The sequence below is a fragment of the Mauremys reevesii genome, linkage group 4 (genome assembly GCF_016161935.1).
Source record: "Mauremys reevesii isolate NIE-2019 linkage group 4, ASM1616193v1, whole genome shotgun sequence".
Taxonomy (NCBI): domain Eukaryota; kingdom Metazoa; phylum Chordata; order Testudines; family Geoemydidae; genus Mauremys; species Mauremys reevesii.
In genome coordinates, this window is record NC_052626.1 from 86,141,862 (window position 1) to 86,164,706 (window position 22,845).

The 22,845-nt window shown below is 39.7% G+C and overlaps 1 protein-coding gene across 9 annotated transcripts in view; it reads left to right on the plus strand.

Annotated features, from left to right (window-relative positions):
- ANO5 (anoctamin 5) overlaps positions 1 to 22,845 on the plus strand; it is a 98,922-nt gene that overhangs the window by 13,818 nt on the left and 62,259 nt on the right. For 3 of the 9 annotated variants that reach the window (XM_039534816.1, XM_039534817.1, XM_039534821.1), the window contains exons 2-3: positions 16,318 to 16,362; positions 19,644 to 19,714. The exons of 1 other annotated variant lie outside the window; for it this stretch is intronic. In XM_039534816.1, coding sequence (XP_039390750.1) covers positions 16,318 to 16,362; positions 19,644 to 19,714 — 116 coding nt within the window. Of the gene's footprint in view, positions 1 to 7,949; positions 8,029 to 16,317; positions 16,363 to 19,643; positions 19,715 to 22,845 lie in introns of those variants that run through there. 5 more of the 9 variants (XM_039534819.1, XM_039534820.1, XM_039534823.1 and 2 more) reach the window with 2 other exon arrangements.

Sequence of the window (22,845 nt, forward strand, 5' to 3'; positions counted from 1 at the left end):
AACTCTGATATTCTATGAATCTATCAATCATGACTTGAATGCTCTTAGATGAATTCAACATAGTACAGTAGCACACTTAATTTTTAGCACTTTACAGTGGTCCTAAATGTAAATCAGTCATTAATATCTTAAAATCTTTAGGAAAATATATTAGATGTTTAAAATACTAGTTTTAGTGTATTGAATTGAAAGGTGTCTTATAATTGATATATACACATGCATTTGAACAAAGTTAAATATTAAGCTTAATGTTAACATTATATAGCTTATATTAAGGCAATGGAGCACTGACAGTTTTGACCATAATATAGTTGTCTACACTTGCTTCCAAACAGCTTTGAGGCTTGTCCAAATTAACTCTCTCATATCACCAAGGTTTAATTGTGATAGGCTGACCCTAACCAAGTCTACTTACTGCTAGGCGTAGCATAGCAGCTCCTCACTGGGCTAGCACTTCCTATCTAAAGTCACTCCAGTGCCGTGGCACTTCCTGTGTCTGGAAACTCATTCAGCAGCTCTGGCTAGGTCACAGTCTTTAGTCTACCCTTCCTGGGTCACAGCTGTCCAAACTGTGAATCCCAAACTGTTTTTAACAGAAACAAAAATCCTTCTGCCTCTCTGGGGCTCTTCCTCAGAGAACCCTCAGTTCAACCTACAGCCTCCTTGCTGGGCCAAACAACCATTGTGATAGGCCTGTATACCCCATTCTCAGGGCTCGTAAGGGAACCTAATCCAATTCTCTACTCTAGGTTCCAGCCTAAGGTCCTGTACTACACTGCTAGGGTCAGCTTCTTGACTCATGTTGAGATTTTCCCTAGGCCACTCACCTCACCTCTTTATTTCTCTCTGGGTTGCCCAGTCCCTTCCCTGTTTGTTGAGAGTCTCTCCTAAGCCTCCCTGGAGAGCTTTCTTTTCCTGCTGTGAGCTTCCCCCTTCTTATTCCCTGACTAACTTTCCTCCAGCCAGGCCCTATCAGTAGCTAACCCTGATTCCTTTTATACAGGAATCACCCGATTCCTCTTGTGTGGGGTTCATCCAGTAATCAAGATTGGCTTAGCCTCAGGCTCTCAAGCTGATGGGGCAAACCATCCTGTTACACTGACTAGTGAGTCAGTAATGGTTAGCATTGTGTTAGCTAATGCAACTCTTCACAATTGTGTTTGAACATGATAGAATTTTATAATGTAGTCTAGGTCTTGCAGGTGGGATCTTGAGGGAAGATCCTGAACTAAATCAGACCTTCCCTCCTCACTTAGCCCAGGCATTATTCCTAACAAGAGGACTTGAATTCATCATTTCTGAAACTCCCTTTTTCTTACCCACAGAATATCACATTTGAGGTCTATCTTGGTGGTACTTCTGTACAAAGTGCTTTAGTAACTTTTTGATTGTTAAGGTCCCTCCACCCAGGAAAAGCTTGTGTAAGCGGACTTCATGAGTCCTCTTTTACCAGGCTGTGGAGCACTAATTCCACTACTGTGTTGTCACATTGGCTGCTCCCTTATCCTTGTTGAATGTGTGGAGAAGGATGCCAGCTTCAGAGCTGAAGCAGGTCTGCTTTTAGGCCTTTTGCTCCCTGGGTCGGGATTGAGGCAACATTTACCTCTTTCATAATTTTCAAAAGTGTGTAGAAATTACTATGAACAGAAATGTTAGAGCAGTTGAGCCCTCCTTATTATGATCCTTAGTAATATATTACATTTTAGAAATCTGCCAAAAGGTGTGAATGGATTACACAGGCTCATTTTCCTGTGCGTGACTCCATCATACAATTCATATACTGTGAATACTGAGCTGTAGAAATAAGTTCTGCAATTCTGACTTCTGCTTCTTGTGTTTAATTGCTACTGAATTTTTAGTGTATTATCTCTTCAGATGTGCACACAATAGTCAGACTTTTGGGGTTTTTTTTAACCCTTCCCTTCCATTTAGGCTGGATTTTTTTTTAATTTTACTTTTAATTGAATTTAAATCTAGTGATTGTCAGAATCCACAGAACAAGCTTAATGTGAGCAGTGACAGCATGAGTTTCCTTGCATAGCTCCAGCACTGAACGACCTGGAGGGATGAGCGTGTACTCCAGTTACCATATACCCTTCTCGGGTGTGGGTCTCTGCCGAAGCTGCTAGCAAAGAGTTCAGGTTAGTGCCACTTGTGGTATTGCTGTTTGTAATGTGGGTATTTAGATATGCTCAGAGATGGGCAAAATACCTAAAATGGATGGGGCTGGCTTCTATATAAGTTTTGGGAGGTAACCCTGCAGCTGTGTGTGTGTTTCTCAAGAGCGGGTAGCAGAAACATCTCCTCTCACTCCCAAGATGAAGTGCCCTGGGTGGTGCCTGAGCCTGCATATTTAGGAACAAATTCTGCTCTCTTTTACATTGGTGTAATCCAGCCTAACTTCAATGACTTCAGTGGAGTTATTCTAGATTTACATTGGGATGACTGTGATGTTGTAGGGATCACCCAAACTGGTCAGGAGCTCTGTCACCACCTACTCTGTAGCTTTGGGGCATCTTTGTGCCATGTGGCTCTGATTCAGATCCTTGCCACAAGTAGTCAGCCCATAAGCATAAGGTTTCACCCTGGCTTTCACCAGCCTAGTTACTCTTTGCAGGGTGACCCCAACAGCCCTCCCAGTCCTGTGTGTTTCCAAATCAATCCTCACCAAGTTCTTAATTACCAGACACTTGGACCGTTCCCTGTGGTTTGTCACTCTGACGGTAAGAAACCAGTCCCCGGTTATCTGTTCCCTTGTGCAAACACAGTATACACAGTTTTCACACCAGAGACCTGCTTGGGGTATAAACAAACAATCATTTATTTAATAGAAAAAACACACATTCAAAGATGAAATAATAAGAAAACAAGCATACACAAGTTACACAGAAAATAAACATAGTGACTTTACACTTCCATATTAGATAAAATCCCTTTTTCTAACATAAGTTATCTATTGCTTTTAAGCAGTTTCCCAGCAAAACCCCCTCGCTATGGGGGGGATCCAGTGTTCCACAGACAGTTTCACTCCTCAAGGCTGTCCCTCAGTTTCTGGATAATTTTCAGTTCAAACCCCTTCCATTTTAAAACGGTTTGCGGTTTTTTCCCCCCTTCAGTCACTGTAAATATTCAAAGGGGAAAACTCCCTCCTTGCTTAGTTTGGAAGACTGGAGTTTTCTTTTCAGTTTCAAGCTCTCTCCATGTGCTTTGATGCTTTCTTGTTGCTCTTTCTTGAGCTGTACAATAACTAGGTGCTGGAAGTCAGTTTCATCTGGTAAAGAACATAAGCACTACCATACTCGGGTCAGACTATGGTCCATCTTGCCTGGTATCCTGTCTCTGACAGTGGCTTGTACCAGAGCTTCAGGGAGAGTGTAGAAAACAAGGCAATTATGGAGTGATCCAACTCTGCCTTCTGCTCCTGGCTTCTGGCAGTCACCTTGAGCACGGGGTTGCGTCTCTGGCCATCTTGGCTAATAGCCACTGATGGACCTATCCTCCATGAACTTATCTAGCTCTTTTTTGAGCCCAGTTATATTTTTGGTCATTACAACATCCCTTGGCAATGAGTTCCACAGGTTTGTTTGTGTTGTGTGAAAAAGTACTTCCTTTTGTTTGTATTAATTTCATCAGGTGACCCCTGTTTGTTTTTTATTGTGTGAAAGGGTAAATAACACTTCTCTATTCACTTTTTCCACACAATTCACGATTTTATAGACCTCTATCATATTCCCCCTTAATTCTCTCTTTTCTAAGCTGAACAGCTCTAATCTTTTTAGTGTCTCCTGGTATGGAAGCTATTCCTTATTCTTGGGAGGTAGCCTCTCCTTGCTTGATTGTTTCATTGCCCTATTGTGAGGTGATGATGAAGCTGCACCACAGTTACAATTATAACCTATATATGATACATACTAGTGGTTCTCAACCTATTTACCATTGTGGGCCACATATGCAGCTCTCTGTATTATGTGGACCACATCCACACACTGTATATACAATCTCTATGACCCTGTCACATGGGCTGCAGCTGTGTGCTGATTGGGCTGCAGATTGAGAACCACTGATGTATATTCATCATAACATATATACATATCTCATAATGACTATTAAATTCAGAACATTACAAGCTTTCATAAAAAATCTTACTTGATATACTTTTATAGTAGCATAACACAGTATGCAATCAGTTGGTTTAACTGCTTGTTTTTAGAGTTTAAACCTTTTGTTCTCACCTTCAGGTGTCTGGACCCTGATTGTCACGGAGAGCAAAATTTGGGCCATTGAGTTCATCTATGCACTCAGTTATATTAGGGCTAGATTCTGGTTGTAGATTCTGTGCCTGGTTTCATCCTATTCCTCCTCAGTTCCCGTGGGGATCCATGTACCACTGTCAACGCTATACTAGTCGAGTGTTTGTACTTCCCACTGATTGTTGCTGGCCCCTCGTAAGTAAGCAAGGAGGAAAGGTCTGCTGGTGCCCTTTCCCCAGTTGTAATCTGGACCTTACTGTGCAACCCTTGGAATGTTTGTTTTTGCATTTGTAATGTAACAGTAACCCACAGATCTATAGATGAAGAATAAATGTAGGGTAAGGAACTAATTATAGTCTTTTCTCAGCCAGAACAGCTGTCACATTTTATCTTGCTAGTGTAAATGGTGATAATTTCAGGCTTCAGTTTGAAAACAGACATTTTAAAGGAACATATGGGTTACTCATGAACATAACGGTGTAATATTAAAATATTAAAATTTAATTAATTTACCACACTGATTATTCTGCATGGAGTTCTTGATTATGGTCAGAACCTTATGTATACCCTCTTGGGTATCTGTGACTGATTTAAAAGCTTCCAAGCATGTTCTGTTAAGAAGCAAGAATCACTTTAGGAATTGTCAGGGACTCGAACACCGACAGCGAAGTTCGTTGTCTGACTGCAGAGAGACAGGCAACACCAGCAAGGTCCAATCAAAAGCTCTTTATTGACAAGTGCACGTGTCAGTAAAGAACAGCTCATATCCGAAGAGAACCAGCAGCCTCTTTTACAACTAAGTATAGGTTATATAGACAGTTCCGTCGCGTCACAAATTATTCATTTCACACAACCCATATCCCACCCCCATATGGTTAGTTACAAACCCTAATAACAAAGCACATCTGTCTTTCTTTATAATGTAAGCAAGTTGTGATGCCCCAGCAACTTTCTTATCAGCATGGTTGCCAAGCACCAGAAACTGGAAGACAGGAGTTAACACAGCTGGTAACGTGAGGAATGCACCTCCCTCTCTTATCTCACTTTTTCCCAGGGCTTTGTGAAACATGCTGCTTCTCAGTATTTTTCCACGCTGGGATTACCCAGAAACCTCTGTTAGCCTGACTTCAGTCAGGTTGGCATAACTGGTTTTGTGCTACATCTTTATTCAGGCCTAACAGAATGGTGCAGTTTTATAACAAAATCTCAGGAGATGACGTGGCCTTCTCACCCAGGTTATAGGGATAACTGTGAAACTTCAGCATTATCAAATACTTGGCAAGAGAGCAGAACACCATCAAGCCATGAAAACTGTAGGTGGGGCACACATGCAGGCAGCACATCTAAATATATCATAGTCAGGCCTTTAATTTTTCTACAGTCTGTCCTCAAACTACAGAGTGCCCTGTGGTTTGCTATTCAAAGAGGTTTTCTTAACTATGAGTTAGGATATTGGAGAGCCTGGAGTTGACAAATTGGTAATGTTCTGTAAATGAATCATGCTGACAAGTAAAAACTGCAACAGACACGTGTATAGTAAACATCCATTTTCAGGGCCATTGTTAAGTTGGATGTCTGTGCTCACTTCACTTTGTTTTAAAGACTAATGCTTATATAAGATACTGATGTAAGACCTGAGGACCATGGTCCATTGCCTAAATCATCTTATTGACTGATGGGAAACCTTTCTGAGATGATCTGGGATCTAGTGCCAGCTCCCAAAAAGTCATCCCATCTCTGTTACAGTATCTTGGGCACAAAACGTGAGCTTTCCAAATTGGGAGTTCACAAAACCAAATAGAAATAGGAAGGTTTTAATGAGATTCTTTTTTAAAAAATCCAAAACAAAACAACAAAAACAATTTTGTGTTGTTCTGTTTTTGTTATGGCTGTTTTGATTATAAGCATAGAAGGTGAAATCCTGGATCATTGAAGTCAGTGACAAAACTCCCAATGACTTCCAGAGGTCTTGGATTTACTCGTATTTCCGGAGAGGTCAGGAAAACCAATGGAATAGATCACCAGACTTGTGCCTGAGAACCAAAAAGTGCGGAAAAATATAATGTGAAATTGACCAGTTGAATTTCAATGTCGAAATGGAATGAAATGCAAAAACTTACTTAGTAAACAGTAAATCTAGGGCCTGGTTTTGTCTTTATTGCTTCTGATCATCTTATTACGCCTCCACACACAGAGTCTGTATATACCATCTTATTATTATTGTTATCCCATTCACTCTGCTTGTTCACCCAGCTGTTACAGTCTTCAAGACTGTCAGCTCTTCGGGGCAGTGACTGTTACTTACTCTATTTCTGTACAGTAGCTAGTGCATAGGGCCCCCCATCAGGCTGAGACCACTATACACCAGTATAATACAAATAATAAATAATATAAAATTAACCACTGTGTTACTTCAATTTTACACCACTATAACTCCAGTGATTTCAGGGGACTTTGGAGTGTGCAGTATATCATGGCTGCATTCTCATGCAGAACCTCTTCTCTTGAATATAAAGACGGGTGGTCCTTGGCACGTCTCTATGTGTGTGAGTTAAGCAAGTATCCAGAGCATTTTCATCTTCTTGTGCAGCCACATATGTAGTAATGGACACATCTGGCCCTGAGGGTATAGAAGACGTAAGCAGTACACTACAGTGAAAACAAGTGCATAGTAGTTGTTACAGCTGAAATGCTGAATTAGGTCGGTTTTCAGGAATTCCAGAGTTTGGTATTTTGCCAATCCACCTTTGGGAGGCTTCTTCAGCATCTTGTTTCCCCTTTATTTGAAATACCCCCTAAATGTCTAGCAGTTTAAAAATACTATAGGTTCTCCCTATGTCCAATTACCACAATTTAGAATATTCCTTTTTGGAACTGTAATTGATAAGATTATCAATGTAGATGTGTATCATTTTGCAAAATGTTGAGCTGATGATACTTGTAACGTATAATATGTACGGAATGATATTTTATTATAGCCCACATTGGAAAGAACTCCCAGCACTGCTAGCTATTCAAATCCTGTGTGCTGTTGAAAAGAGTTGCCAGCACCACCACATTAAAATACCATTTAAGCCATGTGCCATTAGACCCTTGTTTGTGGGTTTTTGCTAAAAACAGACCTTTTCCAAAGCTGATGCCTTTTATACCAAAGGGAAGCTTTATAATCCTTTGAAAGAGAGACACAAAGGGTCAAATCCAAGGTCTCTTGTTTCTGAATTTTCTGAAATTTTCCTGAATAAAATTGACAACTGAGTAAGGATTTTAAGATTTGACCTATACTGTGTAGGAGATAAAAGACATTGTGCAATGATAAACTTTTTCTTTCTGACATATTGTTCTGGATTGCTTCAATTTAACATGTTGGAGCTGCCCTTGGCATTCTTTCTAAAACGATAAAAGAGATTTTGTTAACACTGGGAATAGGCCTCTGTCTCTCTCCTGTATGTTGATGCTTTGTTACACACTATCATTCTTGTAAGTTTTGTTTCTTGTATGTGAGTAACACCCTGTTCTTTGGAACAGTTCTGGAGGCTTGTTTGTAGCAAAGTTTAAAAATAAAGCACTTTTTTTTGTAAATGAAAGTGTCAGTGCAGCAGATAACACTTGCTACATCCTTTGAAAGGGAGGCACAGTTCCTGCTCCAGCATGTTCACCCTCAAGGCCTCTTCCTGAGTCATCCGAGATGCCTATGGGGGACTCCTACTGCTGCTAATGGAGTTAATTTGGATTTACACTGATGTGAGAGCAGAATTTATCCCTGCATTCACTGTAGAGAGCGAGTATATTTAAAGTTAATTTGGGCTTGGTTTTTAGAGATGAGTACTAATATTTCATTACAAAATAGTGGTACCAATGTAAATGTCTGTAGCAGCATCTTATTCCTAGCTGCTCAGGAAAACAGGTATCTCTAGTTAAGAGAGGTTCTGCATCAACTATATTATCATAAATTCACATGAGGAACATAAGAGGTGATTTCAGTTCCTTCCTTACACTTTGTTTATATTTCTGCTGATTTAGAAACATAACATTTTTTGTAGCTTATTTACGTACAATATTAATGTATTGTCTGATAGAAATTCAGTTATTTTGATACAAAGGCCCTTTATATGAGGCTGTATTATTTTTAACTGCTGGACATCTCTGCAACCTCTATAAAGAGGGAGAGAGAAAAACCTGATTAGCATTTGCTTAGGATTATTACTTATTTATTATAGGTTATTTATAAGCGTCAGTTCAGATGTGCTAGCTTCTTAAGGGAGGCTGTGCTACTTGCTCTGTCTGTGTTCTGTGTATGTATTACTTTGAAAATTGGGCCAGCTTTTCAAGAATATAATTGTTCATACAATGGATATGCGGTAGCTTTTAGGGCTGAACAGTATGATTTATTAAAAAAAATTACTTAAGGAGAGTAGATCCAGTACCTTAGTTTCTGTGTGTGCATGTGTAGTGGAGTTTGGGGACACATGCTTAAGTTAAAGGACTAAATTAATCCATAACTCTATTGATTTCTGTGAAGCTGTACCAGGGTAAGCTTGACTCTATGCCCAGCGAGACAAACATAATAAATCATGTTGACATCACTAAGAGCTCAAACAATGTTTTTTAAATCTACTAAGAAATAGATTGTGTATTTAGGCACAGCCCTGAATGTGTGTAAACCACCAGTTAGGAGTAATCCAGGGAGGCATTGTGTCTCAGAAACATGCTTCAGAGGCACAATTCACTCTCTGCTTCCCCCTTGCAGAGATTCAGATAGTAATTTATTGCTTATGCAAGAAACAAGTTGCAACACTCCCCACATTAACTTAAGTATGCTAGTCAGCATGCTGAATGGAGTCAGAGATCCACCTCTCCCATCCCACCTGCTCTAGAGGTCTGCTATGGACCTGGACCCAAAGTCCAGGTAGCCTGCGAAAGGGGGCCTAGGATGTTATAAATAAATATATGGAGATATACCTATCTCATAGAACTGGAAGGGACCTTGAAAGGTCATTGAGTCCAGTTCCCTGCCTTCACTAACAGGACCAAGTACTGTCCCTGATAGTTCCCCCACAATCCCTAAATGGCCCCCTCAAGGACTGAGTGCACATCCCTGAGTTTAGCAGGCCACTGCTCAAACCACTGAGCTATCCCTCCCCCTTTCTTTTGCAGGCAAATACTCAAAGTCACAGTCTATCCCAATAGTATTTTTAAAGATATAATAAAAGGATGCTACATTTGATTGACCCTCTTTAAAGGAAAGTACATATTGGGGCCCTAACTGGTTGTCAGTATTCTTTTGATTGTGGCCATTTCATTACATCTTTGTATTAGCCAGTAATGTTTTTTTTCTCTCTCTTTCAATACTCAGAATTGTGGAGTTAGCATTTATTGCATGATGTCTGTGCATCTGGTTTTCCTATAAACATTTATGTTAGTATTTTTCTAGTGACCTTAAACCTGAGCAATGTTTGTTGGGCATGCCTGTCTTTTTGAGTGACAATGCTGAATCAGACGCCTGGGTCAAAGATAGAAATTAGTCAGACCATGACTCACTGGTAAGTATGGCACAGATTCCACTGTGATCCGTACCGCACACAAGACAAACTATTGATAAGTAATTCATTGACTCAGTGGTAGGTTATCATGTGAATTTTAATTTACTTTTTGTGTCAGAACAGGCCATGAAACTAGAACAATGAGTTGGATTTGGTAAGGCTGTTACCTTAGAGACCTTCTAGGATAACATTCTGTCTCACTAGTTGAGCATGATGATGGCTAGGGAATGTAGTAAAAAGCAATTATTTCATCCTAGATACATTGTTTCCCTTTTTTTGAAACATCAAGTACTGATTGTGACATTGCACTCCATATGTTTTATGGAAATAATAACAAAATGTTTTTTAATTACATCAGAAGCAGGAAGCCTGCTAAACAACCACTGAGGCCCCTGGACAATCGAGATACAAAAGACGATAAAGTCATTGCGGAGAAACTAAATGAATTCTTGGTTCAGTCTTCATGGCTGAGGTTAATAGGGAGATTCCCAAACCTGAGCTGTCCTTTGTAGGTGACAAATCTGAGGAATTGTTACAGATTGAAGTGTCACTAGAGGAGGTTTTGGAATTAATTGATAAACTTAACAGTAACAAGTCACCGGGACCAGATGGCATTTACCCAAGAGTTCTGAAAGAACTCAAATGTGAAATTGCGGAACTGTTAACTATGGTTTGTAACCTGTCCTTTAAATCAGCTTCTGTACCCAATGAGTGGAAGATAGCTAATGTAATGCCAATATTTAAAAAGGGCTCTAGAGGTGATCCCGGCAATTACAGACCGTTAGGTCTAATGTCAGTACCAGACAAATTAGTTGAAACAATAGTAAAGAATAAAATTGTCAGATACATAAAAGAACATACATTTTTGGGCAAAAGTCAACATGGTTTCTGTAAAGGGAAAACATGTCTTACTAATCTATTAGAGTTCTTTGAAGGGGTCAACAAACATGTGGATAAGGGAGATCCAGTGGACATAGTGTACTTAGATTTCCAGAAAGCCTTTGACAAGGTCCTTCTTCACCAAAGGCTCTTACATAAATTAAGTTGTCATGGGATCAGAGGGAAGATCCTTTTCTGGATTAAGAACTGGTTAAAAGACAGGGAACAAAGGGTAGGAATAAATGGTAAATTTTCAGAATGGAGAGGGGTAACTGGTGTTCCCCAAGGGTCAGTCCTAGGACCAATCCTATTCAACTTATTCATAAATGATCTGGAGAAAGGGGTAAACAGTGAGGTGGCAAAGTTTGCAGATGATACTAAACTGCTCAAGATAGTTAGGACCGAAGCAGACTGTGAAGAACTTCAAAAAGATCTCACAAAACTAAGTGATTGGGCAACAAAATGACAAATGAAATGTAATGTGGATAAATGTAAAGTAATGCACATTGGAAAAAATAACCCCAATTATACATACAATAAGATGGGGGGCTAATTTAGCTACAACTAAGCAGGAGAGATCTTGGAGTCATCATGGATAGTTTTCTGAAGACGTCCACGCAGTGTGCAAAGGCAGTCAAAAAAGCAAACAGGATGTTAGGAATCATTAAAAAAGGGATAGAGAATAAGAAGGAGAATATATTATTGCCCTTATATAAATCCATGGTACGCCCACATCTTGAATATTGCGTACAGATGTGGTCTCCTCATCTCAAAAAAGATATACTGGCACTAGAAAAGGTTCAGAGAAGAGCAACTAAATGATTAGGGGTTTGGAGAGGGTCCCATATGAGGAGAGATTAAAGAGGCTAGGACTTTTCAGCTTGGAAAAGAGGAGACTAATGGAATATATGATAGAGGTATATAAAATCATGAGTGGTATGGAGAAATTGAATAAGGAAAAGTTATTTACTTGTTCCCATAATATAAGAACTAGGGGCTATCAAATGAAATTAATGGGCATCAGGTTTAATACAAATAAAAAGAAGTTCTTCTTCACACAGCACACAGTCAACCTGTGGAGCTTCTTGCCTGAGGAGGTTGTGAAGGCTAGGACTATAACAGGGTTTAAAAGAGAACTAGATAAATTCATGGAGGTTAAGTCTAGTAATGGCTATTAGCCAGGATGGGTAAGGAATGGTGTCCCTAGCCTGTTTGTCAGAAGGTGGAGATGGATGGCAGGAGAGAGATCACTTGATCATTACCTCTTAGGTTCACTCCTTCTGGGACACCTGGCATTGGCCACTGTCTGTAGACAGGATACTGGGCTAGATGGACCTTTGGTCTGACTCAATATAGCCATTCTTATGTTCTTATGCTTATGATTGTGAATATAATGTAACTGGAATATTCTTTATGCAAAAGATCTCTTGTAAGGTATCATTAGAAAGCTTATAATCTACTGAGTGTGTTCATCCAATTTGTATGTATGTATGTATCATTCTTGTATCTGAAGCTAGAAATATGAAGTATAACTCTGAAGACCTATTGTAATTATGCAAAGTGTGGGCCATTAATGGTGGTTTGGAAGCTTGATGGCTCCCATTGACTAGGACAATTGGTTGTAAATGGCCCTATTTACTTGTAAGCCTTCCTGTATATGTGTGCCAGCCAGTGAGTAATGAAGTCTCACAGGACATGTGAACATGTCACTTGATACTGGAATCCATCTCAAACCTGGTGCTTTTCTATTTAGAAGGAAGGGTGGGAACCCAAAGAGAGACAAAGGATTCTTATCTTGTGCCAAAGATATAAAAGGAGGTGGAACAGAACAAAGGAAGCTGCCAGTCATGAGAAATCCCCGAGTTATCACCTGAGCTGGAACAAGGACTGTACCAGGGAAAGGATTGGGCCCAGATTAGGAAGGAGTCTAGTTTGTGAAAGAAGCTTATTGGAACATCTCTGAGGGTGAGATTTTATCTGTAATCAGTTTCTTAATGTATTAGGTTTAGACTTGAGTGTTTTGTTTTATTTTGCTTGGTAACTTACTTTGTTCCGTCTGTTATTACTTGAAACCACTTAAATTCTACTTTTTATACTCAATAAAATCACTTTTGTTTCTTATAGGAGTAGGTGGGTGAGATTCTGTGGCCTGCGTTGTGCAGGAGATCAGACTGGACTATCATAATAGTCCCTTCTGACCTTAAAGTCTATAAGTAAACCCAGAGTAAGTGATTAATACCTGGGGGAGCAAAAAGCTGTGCATATCTCTCTATCAGTGTTATAGAGGACGGACAATTTATGAGTTTACCCTGTATAAGCATTATACAGAGTAAAACTGATTTATTTGGAGTTTTGATCCCATTGGGAACTGGGTGTCTGGGTGCTGGAGATAGGTGACCTGCTGAGCAGTTTTTGGCAGCAGGCTAGAGTGTCTGGCTCAACAAAGCAGGGTCCTGGAGTCCCAAGCTGGCAGTGAAAACGGGCTCAGAGATAATCTCAGCATGTCACATGACAGTCTCAAGGGGGTCTCTGTGACCAAACTCATCACACTGATTATGACCAGAGACAAGATATTGCATTAGATGGTGCAGTAGATAGCATCTGGGGTGGCAGATATTGTGTGCACATACTGCTTTTGTTTTGCCCCAAACCCTAAACTTTCACAAGTCAATATGGCAGCTAGACTAACGTTTTAGCCAGCAGTATTTTGATAACTGGAAGGGACAGTTAACTAACTGTTAAAGTTAACAGGTATAAAAGGCAGCCTACCTTGACAGTAGTCCCAAGGCTTACCTGTATTATTATTTCCATATGTCATTTCTGCTAGAGGGTGATAGGTCTGAGCACAGGACTGGGAATCAGGAGCTCTTGCATCTTAATCCTGGTTTTGAGCATCTCTTTACCTCTCTGCCACAGTTTACTCATCTGTAAATTGAGGATAATAATACAAATGTACTTCCCAGGAGACCTATGAGGATTAATTAGGGTTAAGTAACTTTGTTGATATTAACTTATCCATGCTACCAATAGGAAAGTGAAAAAAGTATCTTTGTAAAATAAAATTATGGCTGCTTACACATGGCGCTAAGAGCTTTTTGCTTACTTTTAGCTTATTGATAATTCTCTTAACTTTGTAGGGATTAATCGTGCCTCTGAGACAATGCCATAGGTTGGAGTGTAGTGGAGCTGTGTGGATGCATTGGGCTAGATTCTCAGTTGTGCTAAAGACTTCACTTGATGCAGATGAGTCAGGGTGATAGGAGATGAAGGAAAAAAGGCCTTCAAACCACCTTTATGCTTCCCCACTTCTGGCTGTTCTAAATTATGCCTGGCCACACCTTCCCTCAAAGGTCTCTATTGCAGCTGAAGACAGGTAGAGTGCTGCATCACTCTGGTCATGTCCCTGCCTGTAAGTATGCGTTTGATAGTAGAGCAGGAAGGTGATGTGGCGTGTGGCAGGAGAATTCCCAGTTATGCCAGAGTTAAGGGTACATAGAACAGTCAGAGCCTTATTGAGTCCAGGGTCTGACCCATTATTTCTTATGGAACTTTGAGGAAGCAAAGCTGCCATTTCATCCTTAAACAGGGTGCAAAGCATGTTCATTTCTGCAGCTGACCAACTGTTCTGGCTAGTGTGGAGTGTGTGAAGGTAGTGTCCCTCGCTTACACTTTGCACAGGCTAGCATTAGCAGTAGCGCTAGTCCTATGGAGTTCATCTCATTTCTCAGAAAAGATGTAATAGTTCATAACTGAAGTGAGGTCTTGCCTTACTAAGGCTTCATTGCTTTTTCAAAATACATTGCATATGTATACCAGTATATTGTATTTATAAAACTTCACAATTAAACTACACATGCCAGGGTAAATGGACAGATTACATTTTATGATGCTTTTCCTTGATTTTTTTTATCTTGCATTTGTTTTTTTACTTGCTAATTAAAAAAATATTCTGCCATTTATGCTGGGTCTCCCTGCCATGAGAGTGAATTTACCTGGTTTCACCACGTTATCATATTAAGTCTAGTGCATTCGTTTAGTCTCCTGCCATGTATCTGCTTTTTCAAATGTGTGACTACCAGCCACACTGCACTATCTCACCTGTTGGTCATTAGAAGAGTATGTTATTGGTGATTTAGAAAATATGTGAGTATACCACTGTCTAAACCATTGAGGATTTTGTCAGTGATCTTTCTGGAATGAGATGGATCTAAGAAGAGTAGGTAGATTTTAGAAGAAATCCAATATTTGGGTTTCTGAAACACTGAATTATCTAAAAAATCAATTTCTTAGATGCAGATATGTGAAATGCAATTGCTTTTATTTTGAGTTTTTGCTTGTTAATGTATTTCTTTTTTGCCTGGCACACATAAGGAAGACCTCTTGTGCAATTCCAGTAAAGATGTAGAATGCTATGTCTAATGTCCTGTACTGTAATTACTTAAGAAATTGTGCACATTTATAATAAAATATACCTGATCTCCCTAGTGAATAAATACCTTATTTTTATATACAGTAAGTTATCTAAAAAACAACAAAAGTGTCAAAGCAGCTCTATGCCCTCCACATTTCTATTCCTACTGTTGCCTTATAGGGGCTATTTTACAGCAGTCTGATTGTCCTGGGCTGTGACTCAAGTGGAAAGTACCTGAAATTCTATGGGTGTTCATACGTACAGATAATGAAATACGCTCTGGGATTTGGTTGGCAATACATTTCTACCATCACCTCCTGCAAACAATGGCTGCTTGTACAACCAAACTGACAGCTTTGGCCATGGGAGAGGGTATAGTGATTCAGGGGTAAAATTTTCAAGTATCTAAGTCCCATTTTCATAAGTCTCATTGACTTACAATGAGATATAGGGTCCTAAATCACTCAAGTGCTTTTGAAAAATTTAGCCTCAATTATGGATACAATTGAAGAGACATCAGAGACAGTGGTTGCACTGGGAAGGCATTTCTTTCAGAAACCCCATGTTGCTGACTATGGAGCAGCAATAACATTTACTCATATTTAAATGTGGAAAAGTGTCCTTATCTTTCTAGAGTGGATTTCTATAGATGTAGATTATCCTGTGATTATTTCCTAACTGCTTGAGCCATTGCAGAGGCTGACAGCAATTTATTTGCTTGAATTCTGCATTGTAAGATGAATGAGTCTATTTATTTTCCAATAGATGTGTTCATTGCATACTCCTTTGAATCTACAGTCATTTTAGATCTCTGTTTACCTTTATTAGGCAATCTAATGTTGAATAGCAAAACAGGGCCTCTACTGCTGTTGTACTCTGTATGTGTGGAAAAATGCACTCTCTTTTGACATCTTTGGCAAGCGGAAGTAATGTTTACTGCAGATGTGACTGTCTTTTTCTTGCTGTTGTGGCTGTCATGCTTTTTTAGGCTGCTGAATAAGATGCTTGTGTAAGAGAGTGAAGGACAAAAATATACTCTACAGATTTTTATTTTAGTAGGGAGTCTTATAAAAATCATGCTGTTTGTTCAGTTGATAACCCTTTCTCTAATGGCTTGTTCTGGTTATGGCAGCTTTGTCCGCTGCAACAGGAGAGGTCTGTACTAACTGTATCATGATATAAAATGGATGTGACTTTCAGGCTTTTGGTTCTTATTGTAATGTTTTTTCCCTTAAAGATAATATTGCAGTTCTCACCAAGTTCAAGCCATCAAGGTCAGCAGGTATTGTACTAACCAGCGATATGCCGTGTTCTCTTTTTGTGTGTCATCTTTTTGTCTCTCTATTTGTTCACATTTGGAATTTAGATCAGATGTGTCATAGATATTTCATAAAACGAGTGAGATACATGGAACCATGTTAAATTTATAACATGTACCTCATGCATTCTAATGTAAATTCTTGATTGGAAATAGAGATTGTCCTTATTAATACTATTGAGGAAAGACACTTTTGTTTAAATGCAAATGCTGCCAAAACAGATAGAGCTCTTTTCACTCCCGGCATATGTAATCAGCTACACTACTGATATATCAGTTCAATATTACAATTCTGAGTTATAGTTTCCCTTGAATTTAGCATTAAACTCTTCAACTCTACATTCATGATAATACAACATGATTAAAAATTGTAAGGCTTTCATCCTAGACTGTCATTGTCTAAAGTTCCAGCTTTCTTTAGGTATTTTGTGACATGAACAGCTTTGTTTTTCAAATAAATGGGACAAATATAAGAATACTAATTACTTGTTATCAACAACCATCAAGCAGTCCAATGTCCTTTTTTGCGACATGCCTCTCATGTTAAGTGCAGGTCTGTTTTCTGTTGTATGTTGAATATTTGTGCTGTGCTGAGATGTACTGAATTAAAAGGTCAGTGCTGAAGCCTTTTTCCTTGTCTGTACTTCTGAAAATCTAGTGTTTATTGTTTTGAAACAAATATTCACCACAGGAATTATGAACCTCTATTTTGAGAAGAGCACAGTTTTGTCTAGTCCTCAAAGTGATACCTAAGGGATAGTGGGATATGAAAGGAAGAAAATAATCCCATTACTCCTGAGCTGAATTTTCAAGGATGCCTTAACACTGGCCTGTAAATATGAATCAACAAATGTGCATGTGCAGATCTCCAAATATGGGTACACAAACAGAATTTGTATGTGCAAATTGTGCAAGTATGCAACTACAAATTTAACTATGCTGGCATAACTGAATCGTATAGACATAGCTTGCACCAACACTGTGGGAACACCACCTCCCTGAATGACAGTGACTCAGTTAGGCTGTGGCTACACTTGCATTTCAAAGCGCTCCCGCGGCAGCGCTTTGAAGCGCTAAGTGTAGTCAAAGCGCCAGCGCTGGGAGAAAACTCTCCCAGCGCTGTCCGTACTCCACATCCCTGTGGGGAATAACGGACAGCGCTGGGAGCACAGCGCTGGGGCTTTGACTACACTGGCGCTTTGTAGCGCCGCAATTTGCAGCGCTGCAGAGGGTGTGTTTTCACACCCTGCTGCAGCGCTGCAAATTTGTAAGTGTAGCCAAGCCCTCAGTGAAAGCATTCTTCCATTGACATAGCTGCATCTACACTAGGGATAGGTTGGCATATGGATTTTTCACACCCCTGCCTGACATAGCTATGTTAAGTGTAGGCCAAGTCTCAGATAATGTTTTATGGGGAAGCTTCTGGATGTTATAGTAAATTAATGTGTTCATTATTTAGTATCTCCTCACCTTAGATGGTGAAAACATAAAGAATGTATTTTAGAAACAAGCTTAAATGGACACATATTACTTTAAGAGCGTTAAGTATGCTCATAAAGATAAAGTAAATTTATTTTTACCCTGACTTGCATAACTTTTGGAGAAAACCAGATGAGATTTTGGCATCAGATATGGATATGTTTGCAGGCAAGAGAAGTGTAATAGATTTGTTACTTGGGTTTATACTAGTGAGGAAAAAATACACAAATAAACCAACACTGAGATTTGGAACAGTTTGCGGAAAGGAAAAAGGCTGATAATGCAGCACTTGATGTGAATTATCGTTCCGTCTTGTAGAGCAAGTCAGTGAGATACATGTTTGTCTGTGGTGTTTCTTCAGGTGCTTCTGGTAAACTGCATAGGCTTGATTTTAGATGTGCTAAGCCCCCACAGCTAAATTCAAATGAATGGGAGTTACAAGTGCTCAGCACCTCTGAAAATCAGATCCTGTGCACATTTATGTTCTTGGAAATGGAGGGAAATGATGATGATCTTCCCTCTCTATAAGTGCTCCAATGTGTGGATCAAATAATTCTCTTATTTCTTTTGTTTCTTTTAAAGGCATATTTTTCCATGCACAGCCAAAAACAAAGCGTCTTGTTAACCTTGTGCATGAATGCCTCGTTGTAAAAGTGAAAGGCTGAATTGACAACACTTCAACCCTACAGTGAATAGTTGTTTCGCTATATGCCTATACAGCTTCATAGTAGCAGAATGTGGAACACACACAATTTCCCTACATTTAATTTTTTTTCTTCATACAAGGACATTCTATAAAAAGTATTTTACTATTTTTTTTAGAATGAAACCTGAATATAATAAAAAAGTTGACATGTCAGCAACCTTTAAACATTAATAAAAGAGAACTCAAACAGGGACACACTCCACAGCCTCCTTATTAGAGTTAAGGCCAATGTAAACCCTAGCTCCATGGTGATATTTACTAACTGCCCTTGCAGAGCATCTATCAAGGAGAGGCAGTCAGTCATTCTGGTATTACAGTTCAAGCACAGGTGTGGGTGCGATAGATGACAGTGATATCAACAGCAAGCACTAGTATTGTGGGCTGAGTATACATGTGGTAGGTAATGCTAGCGATCAGTGCTGCTGTCAAAGTAACACCATGAAGTCTCTTTTACTTTTTTTTTTAAACAACAAGGGTTTTGGTAATCTGAGCTGTAGTTACCCCTCCTGAGTCTCTCGCCATATCTCCATTACACAGGCATCTGTGATTCACAAAGACCTCTTGTGAAGTTTCAGAGCTGTACTCCATTGATTCCCCAACAATGACAGGCCAATTTCAATTTCTAGCCAACATCCTCAGGCAAAATTGAATTTTCAGAACTCAGGCAGCAGGGTTCTCAATGTGTGACCCTTATAGATATGATCCTATCAGACATTCCATGCAAGAATGGATTTTATCTTCTGAGATTTCTGACATTCATTTATCAGAGTTAAATTTATTTCTGTGACTGCAAGGTTACAATGGGCTAGTGGAACTTGAGCACAACACTTGGAGTATTTTGTCTCCGAGGCTACAGGAATCATTTGTGAAGGAAGTTTCTGGTTGTTGTTGAGAAGTACAACTATTTCCCAGCTTTGACTTTTGATTTTTTTTTAATGAAAAATTAGTATTTCTAGCTTGATGCATTGAATTTTTGCTTCACTTACACTTTCAAATATAAAAAGGTTTTAAATAGGAAATATATATTTTGATGTGATTTTTTTTTTCCTGCACCCTTTAGGGGAAGATAGCAATGGACCTTTGTGTGAAACTATTTCAAACACAGAATCAGAACTTCGAAGCAACTCTGAGGTAAGATACGTGATATGTGCCATTCACCTTTCAAGTTTGTGTACATCAGTTGTAGACAGTAAGGGAAGTACCACTTTGGGAGATGGAATTAATCTTGATTAATAGTATGCCTTTAGATGTATTGACATTAGTTTGTCTATCGTGATTTAAATACTTATAATATTATCTAGGCAAACACTTTCTTCCTTCCCTGGTTTTGTGATGAGCAAATCCTACCTTAATATTGTCCCTGTACATAGCATGATTATATATTGAATCTTGCAAAAGAGCGTTACAATCAATATATCAACATTAAAAATATGGCATGCAATTTGAACTGAAAGTATTTCCAATATCAATCTGTAATGACAACCACAGTGCAGTGTCTTGGCAATTAGGAAGACACAATGCTTCTGTATAAGCACAACACAGGATAACACAGCACATTGCTTTATGTTACAAAACCTTATGATATTGGCCTGTTAGAGACAAAGGCATATTTGGATTCCTGTGCCCTAGGAATTATTTGAGATACAGCTATTGAACTTGGTTATGACAAGGATAAAGGAAATTGTGTAATTTGGACATGTGAGCCCATCTGTTCAGTATAATGGTGTATAGTTCCATGTAATGAAATAACGAAAGGTATAATTCGTTTAATAGAGCTCACAATATCTCATTTCTAAGTATATACAGTACATTCTTTACTTAAAGAGAGGGAAGTGTATGTTCCCTATTTTTTAATTTAGATTTAAAAAAAAATCTAAAAAGACAATATTGAAGATGACGTTCATTTTTTGTAAGGGTTTAATGATATTTAGGGGATGCTTGGGACATCTAATCCCCCAAGAGTTGCAGGTGTCACAGCAACAGAAGTATGTGCCCTAGGAACCTATTCACATGCTTGCTATGAGCTACTAAGCTGAAACTATATCCTTCAAACTTTGGGCATTGGTAGGCCTTTTGCATCTACTGCTAAGCCACTTATGTGGTGAAATCTCTGTTCTTATCTCTAAAAGGCACAGAGTTGCTTCCATTTTCTTTGCACTGGTTCCTCAAAAATTGTTACAGTAGGAAAATATTAATGGTCCCACTTAGAGGCACCATGCAAAGGGGATTAGAGAATGGAATTAAATCATGACATTAAAGGAGAAATGAGAAGACAGCATACTCCTTACATTAGACCTATCAGCTTTGATTCGGTTTAGTTTGAAAGCATATCAAAACGTCACTCCCCTTGGGCTGTCTGTTTTGTTTGGAAAGGAACAGAGGTGCACATTACAGGGACAGCATGACCAGCCCATGATCGCTGTGGAAGAGTAACCTATGGGTTTGTTTGGTCAGTCATCAAGATGAGCTGTTAGGATTTTAGGTTTTCTTATGGAAGGATAATCTCATTTGTTTTTGGTGGGTTTTTTTTGAGGGAGGGGTTGCATTCATATGGAGTGATTTTTTCCCTTGTAATTTATACCAGTACTTTTATCAAAGGATGATTTAATTAAAAACACAAAACAAAACTACAAACAGCTCAAAAAACCAAACCAAAACAAAACAAAAAAACACCCAGAAGCTCATTTGGCAACAAAAATCTAAAATATTTATTTTTTCTTTCTTACCCACTCTGTTCTTATTTTTCTAGTTTCCCTGCATTTGTGACCTACTTTAACATTACTTCCCTAGTTCTTCCCCTCTCATTTCACTAGGTACTTTATTTGTGGGGAGGAGGAGTCTCTTGCTTGATTTGCTTCTTTTCTCAGGCCTGGTCTACACTACGCGTTTAAACCGGTTTTAGGAGCATAAAACCGATTTAACGCTGCACCCGTCCACACCAAGAGGCCCTTTATATCGATATAAAGGGCTCTTTAAACCGGTTTCTGTACTCCTCCCTAATGAGAGGAGTAGCGCTAGTATCGGAATTGCCATATCGGATTAGGGTTAGTGTGGCCGCAAATCGACGGTATTGGCCTCCGGGAGCTATCCCACAGTGCACCACTGATCGCTGTGGACCGCAATCTGAACTCGGATGCAGTGGCCAGGTAGACAGGAAAAGCCCCGCGAACTTTTGAATATTTCCTGTTTGCCCAGCGTGGAGCTCCGATCAGCACGGGTGGCGATGCAGTCCGAAATCAAAATAAAAAAAGAGCTCCAGCATGGACCATGCGGATGTGATCGCAGTAAGGGCAGGCAAATCCATTCTATCAGCACTCCGTTATAGAAGACAAAATTCAGAATCATTTTTAAAAATTCTCCAGACAGATGCCATAGCAGGGACTCAGCGCACTGCAGCGTGACAAGCGTAACGGAAAGCCAAAGAATCAAATGGACACTCATGGACTGGAGGACTCAAGCTATCCCACAGTTCCTGCAGTCTCCGAAAAGCGTTTGCATTCTTGGCTGAGCTCCAAGTGCCTCTAGGGTCAAACAAACAGTGTCCATGGTGGTTCAGGGCATAGCTCGGCAATGTACACCCCCCCACCCACCCCAGAAGTAAAAGGGAAAAAATCCTCTCGTGACTATTTAACATGTCACCCTATCTTTACTGAATGCTGCAGATAGACGCAATGCTGCAGCAGTCAACACCAACATCCTTGCTCCCACCTCCCCCGCTATGGGTGGCTGATGGTGCAATATGACTGGTATCCGTCCTCATCATCATGAGCTTTTTGGCACGTGGTGCAGTGCAAAAGGACTGGTAACCATGCAGACTAGCATCTGTCAGGTCCCCCAATGTCATGTGCACCTAATTTTTCATGGTAGATGGTGCAGTATGGTTGATAACCATCTTCATCATAGCAACAGGGGGCTGAGCTTCATCAGCCCCCACCCTTCATGTGTAAAGAAAAGATTCAATTGCCCCTGGACTAGCAGAGGGATGCTGGGCTCCTCTCCTCCACACTCCTTAATGTCCTGTCTGGACTATCATAACAGCTGGAGGCTGCCTTCCACTCATTTATCACTAACAAGTCACTGTGTCTTATTCCTGCATTCTTTATTACTTCATCACACAAGTGGGGGGACACTGCTATGGTAGCCCAGGAAGGCTGTGGGAAGAACGGAATCAACAGGTGGGGTTGTTGCAGGAGCACCCCCTGTGAATAGCATACAGCTCATCATTCCTGCAGGATCTGACACAGAGCAGCTGTGCTCTCTGG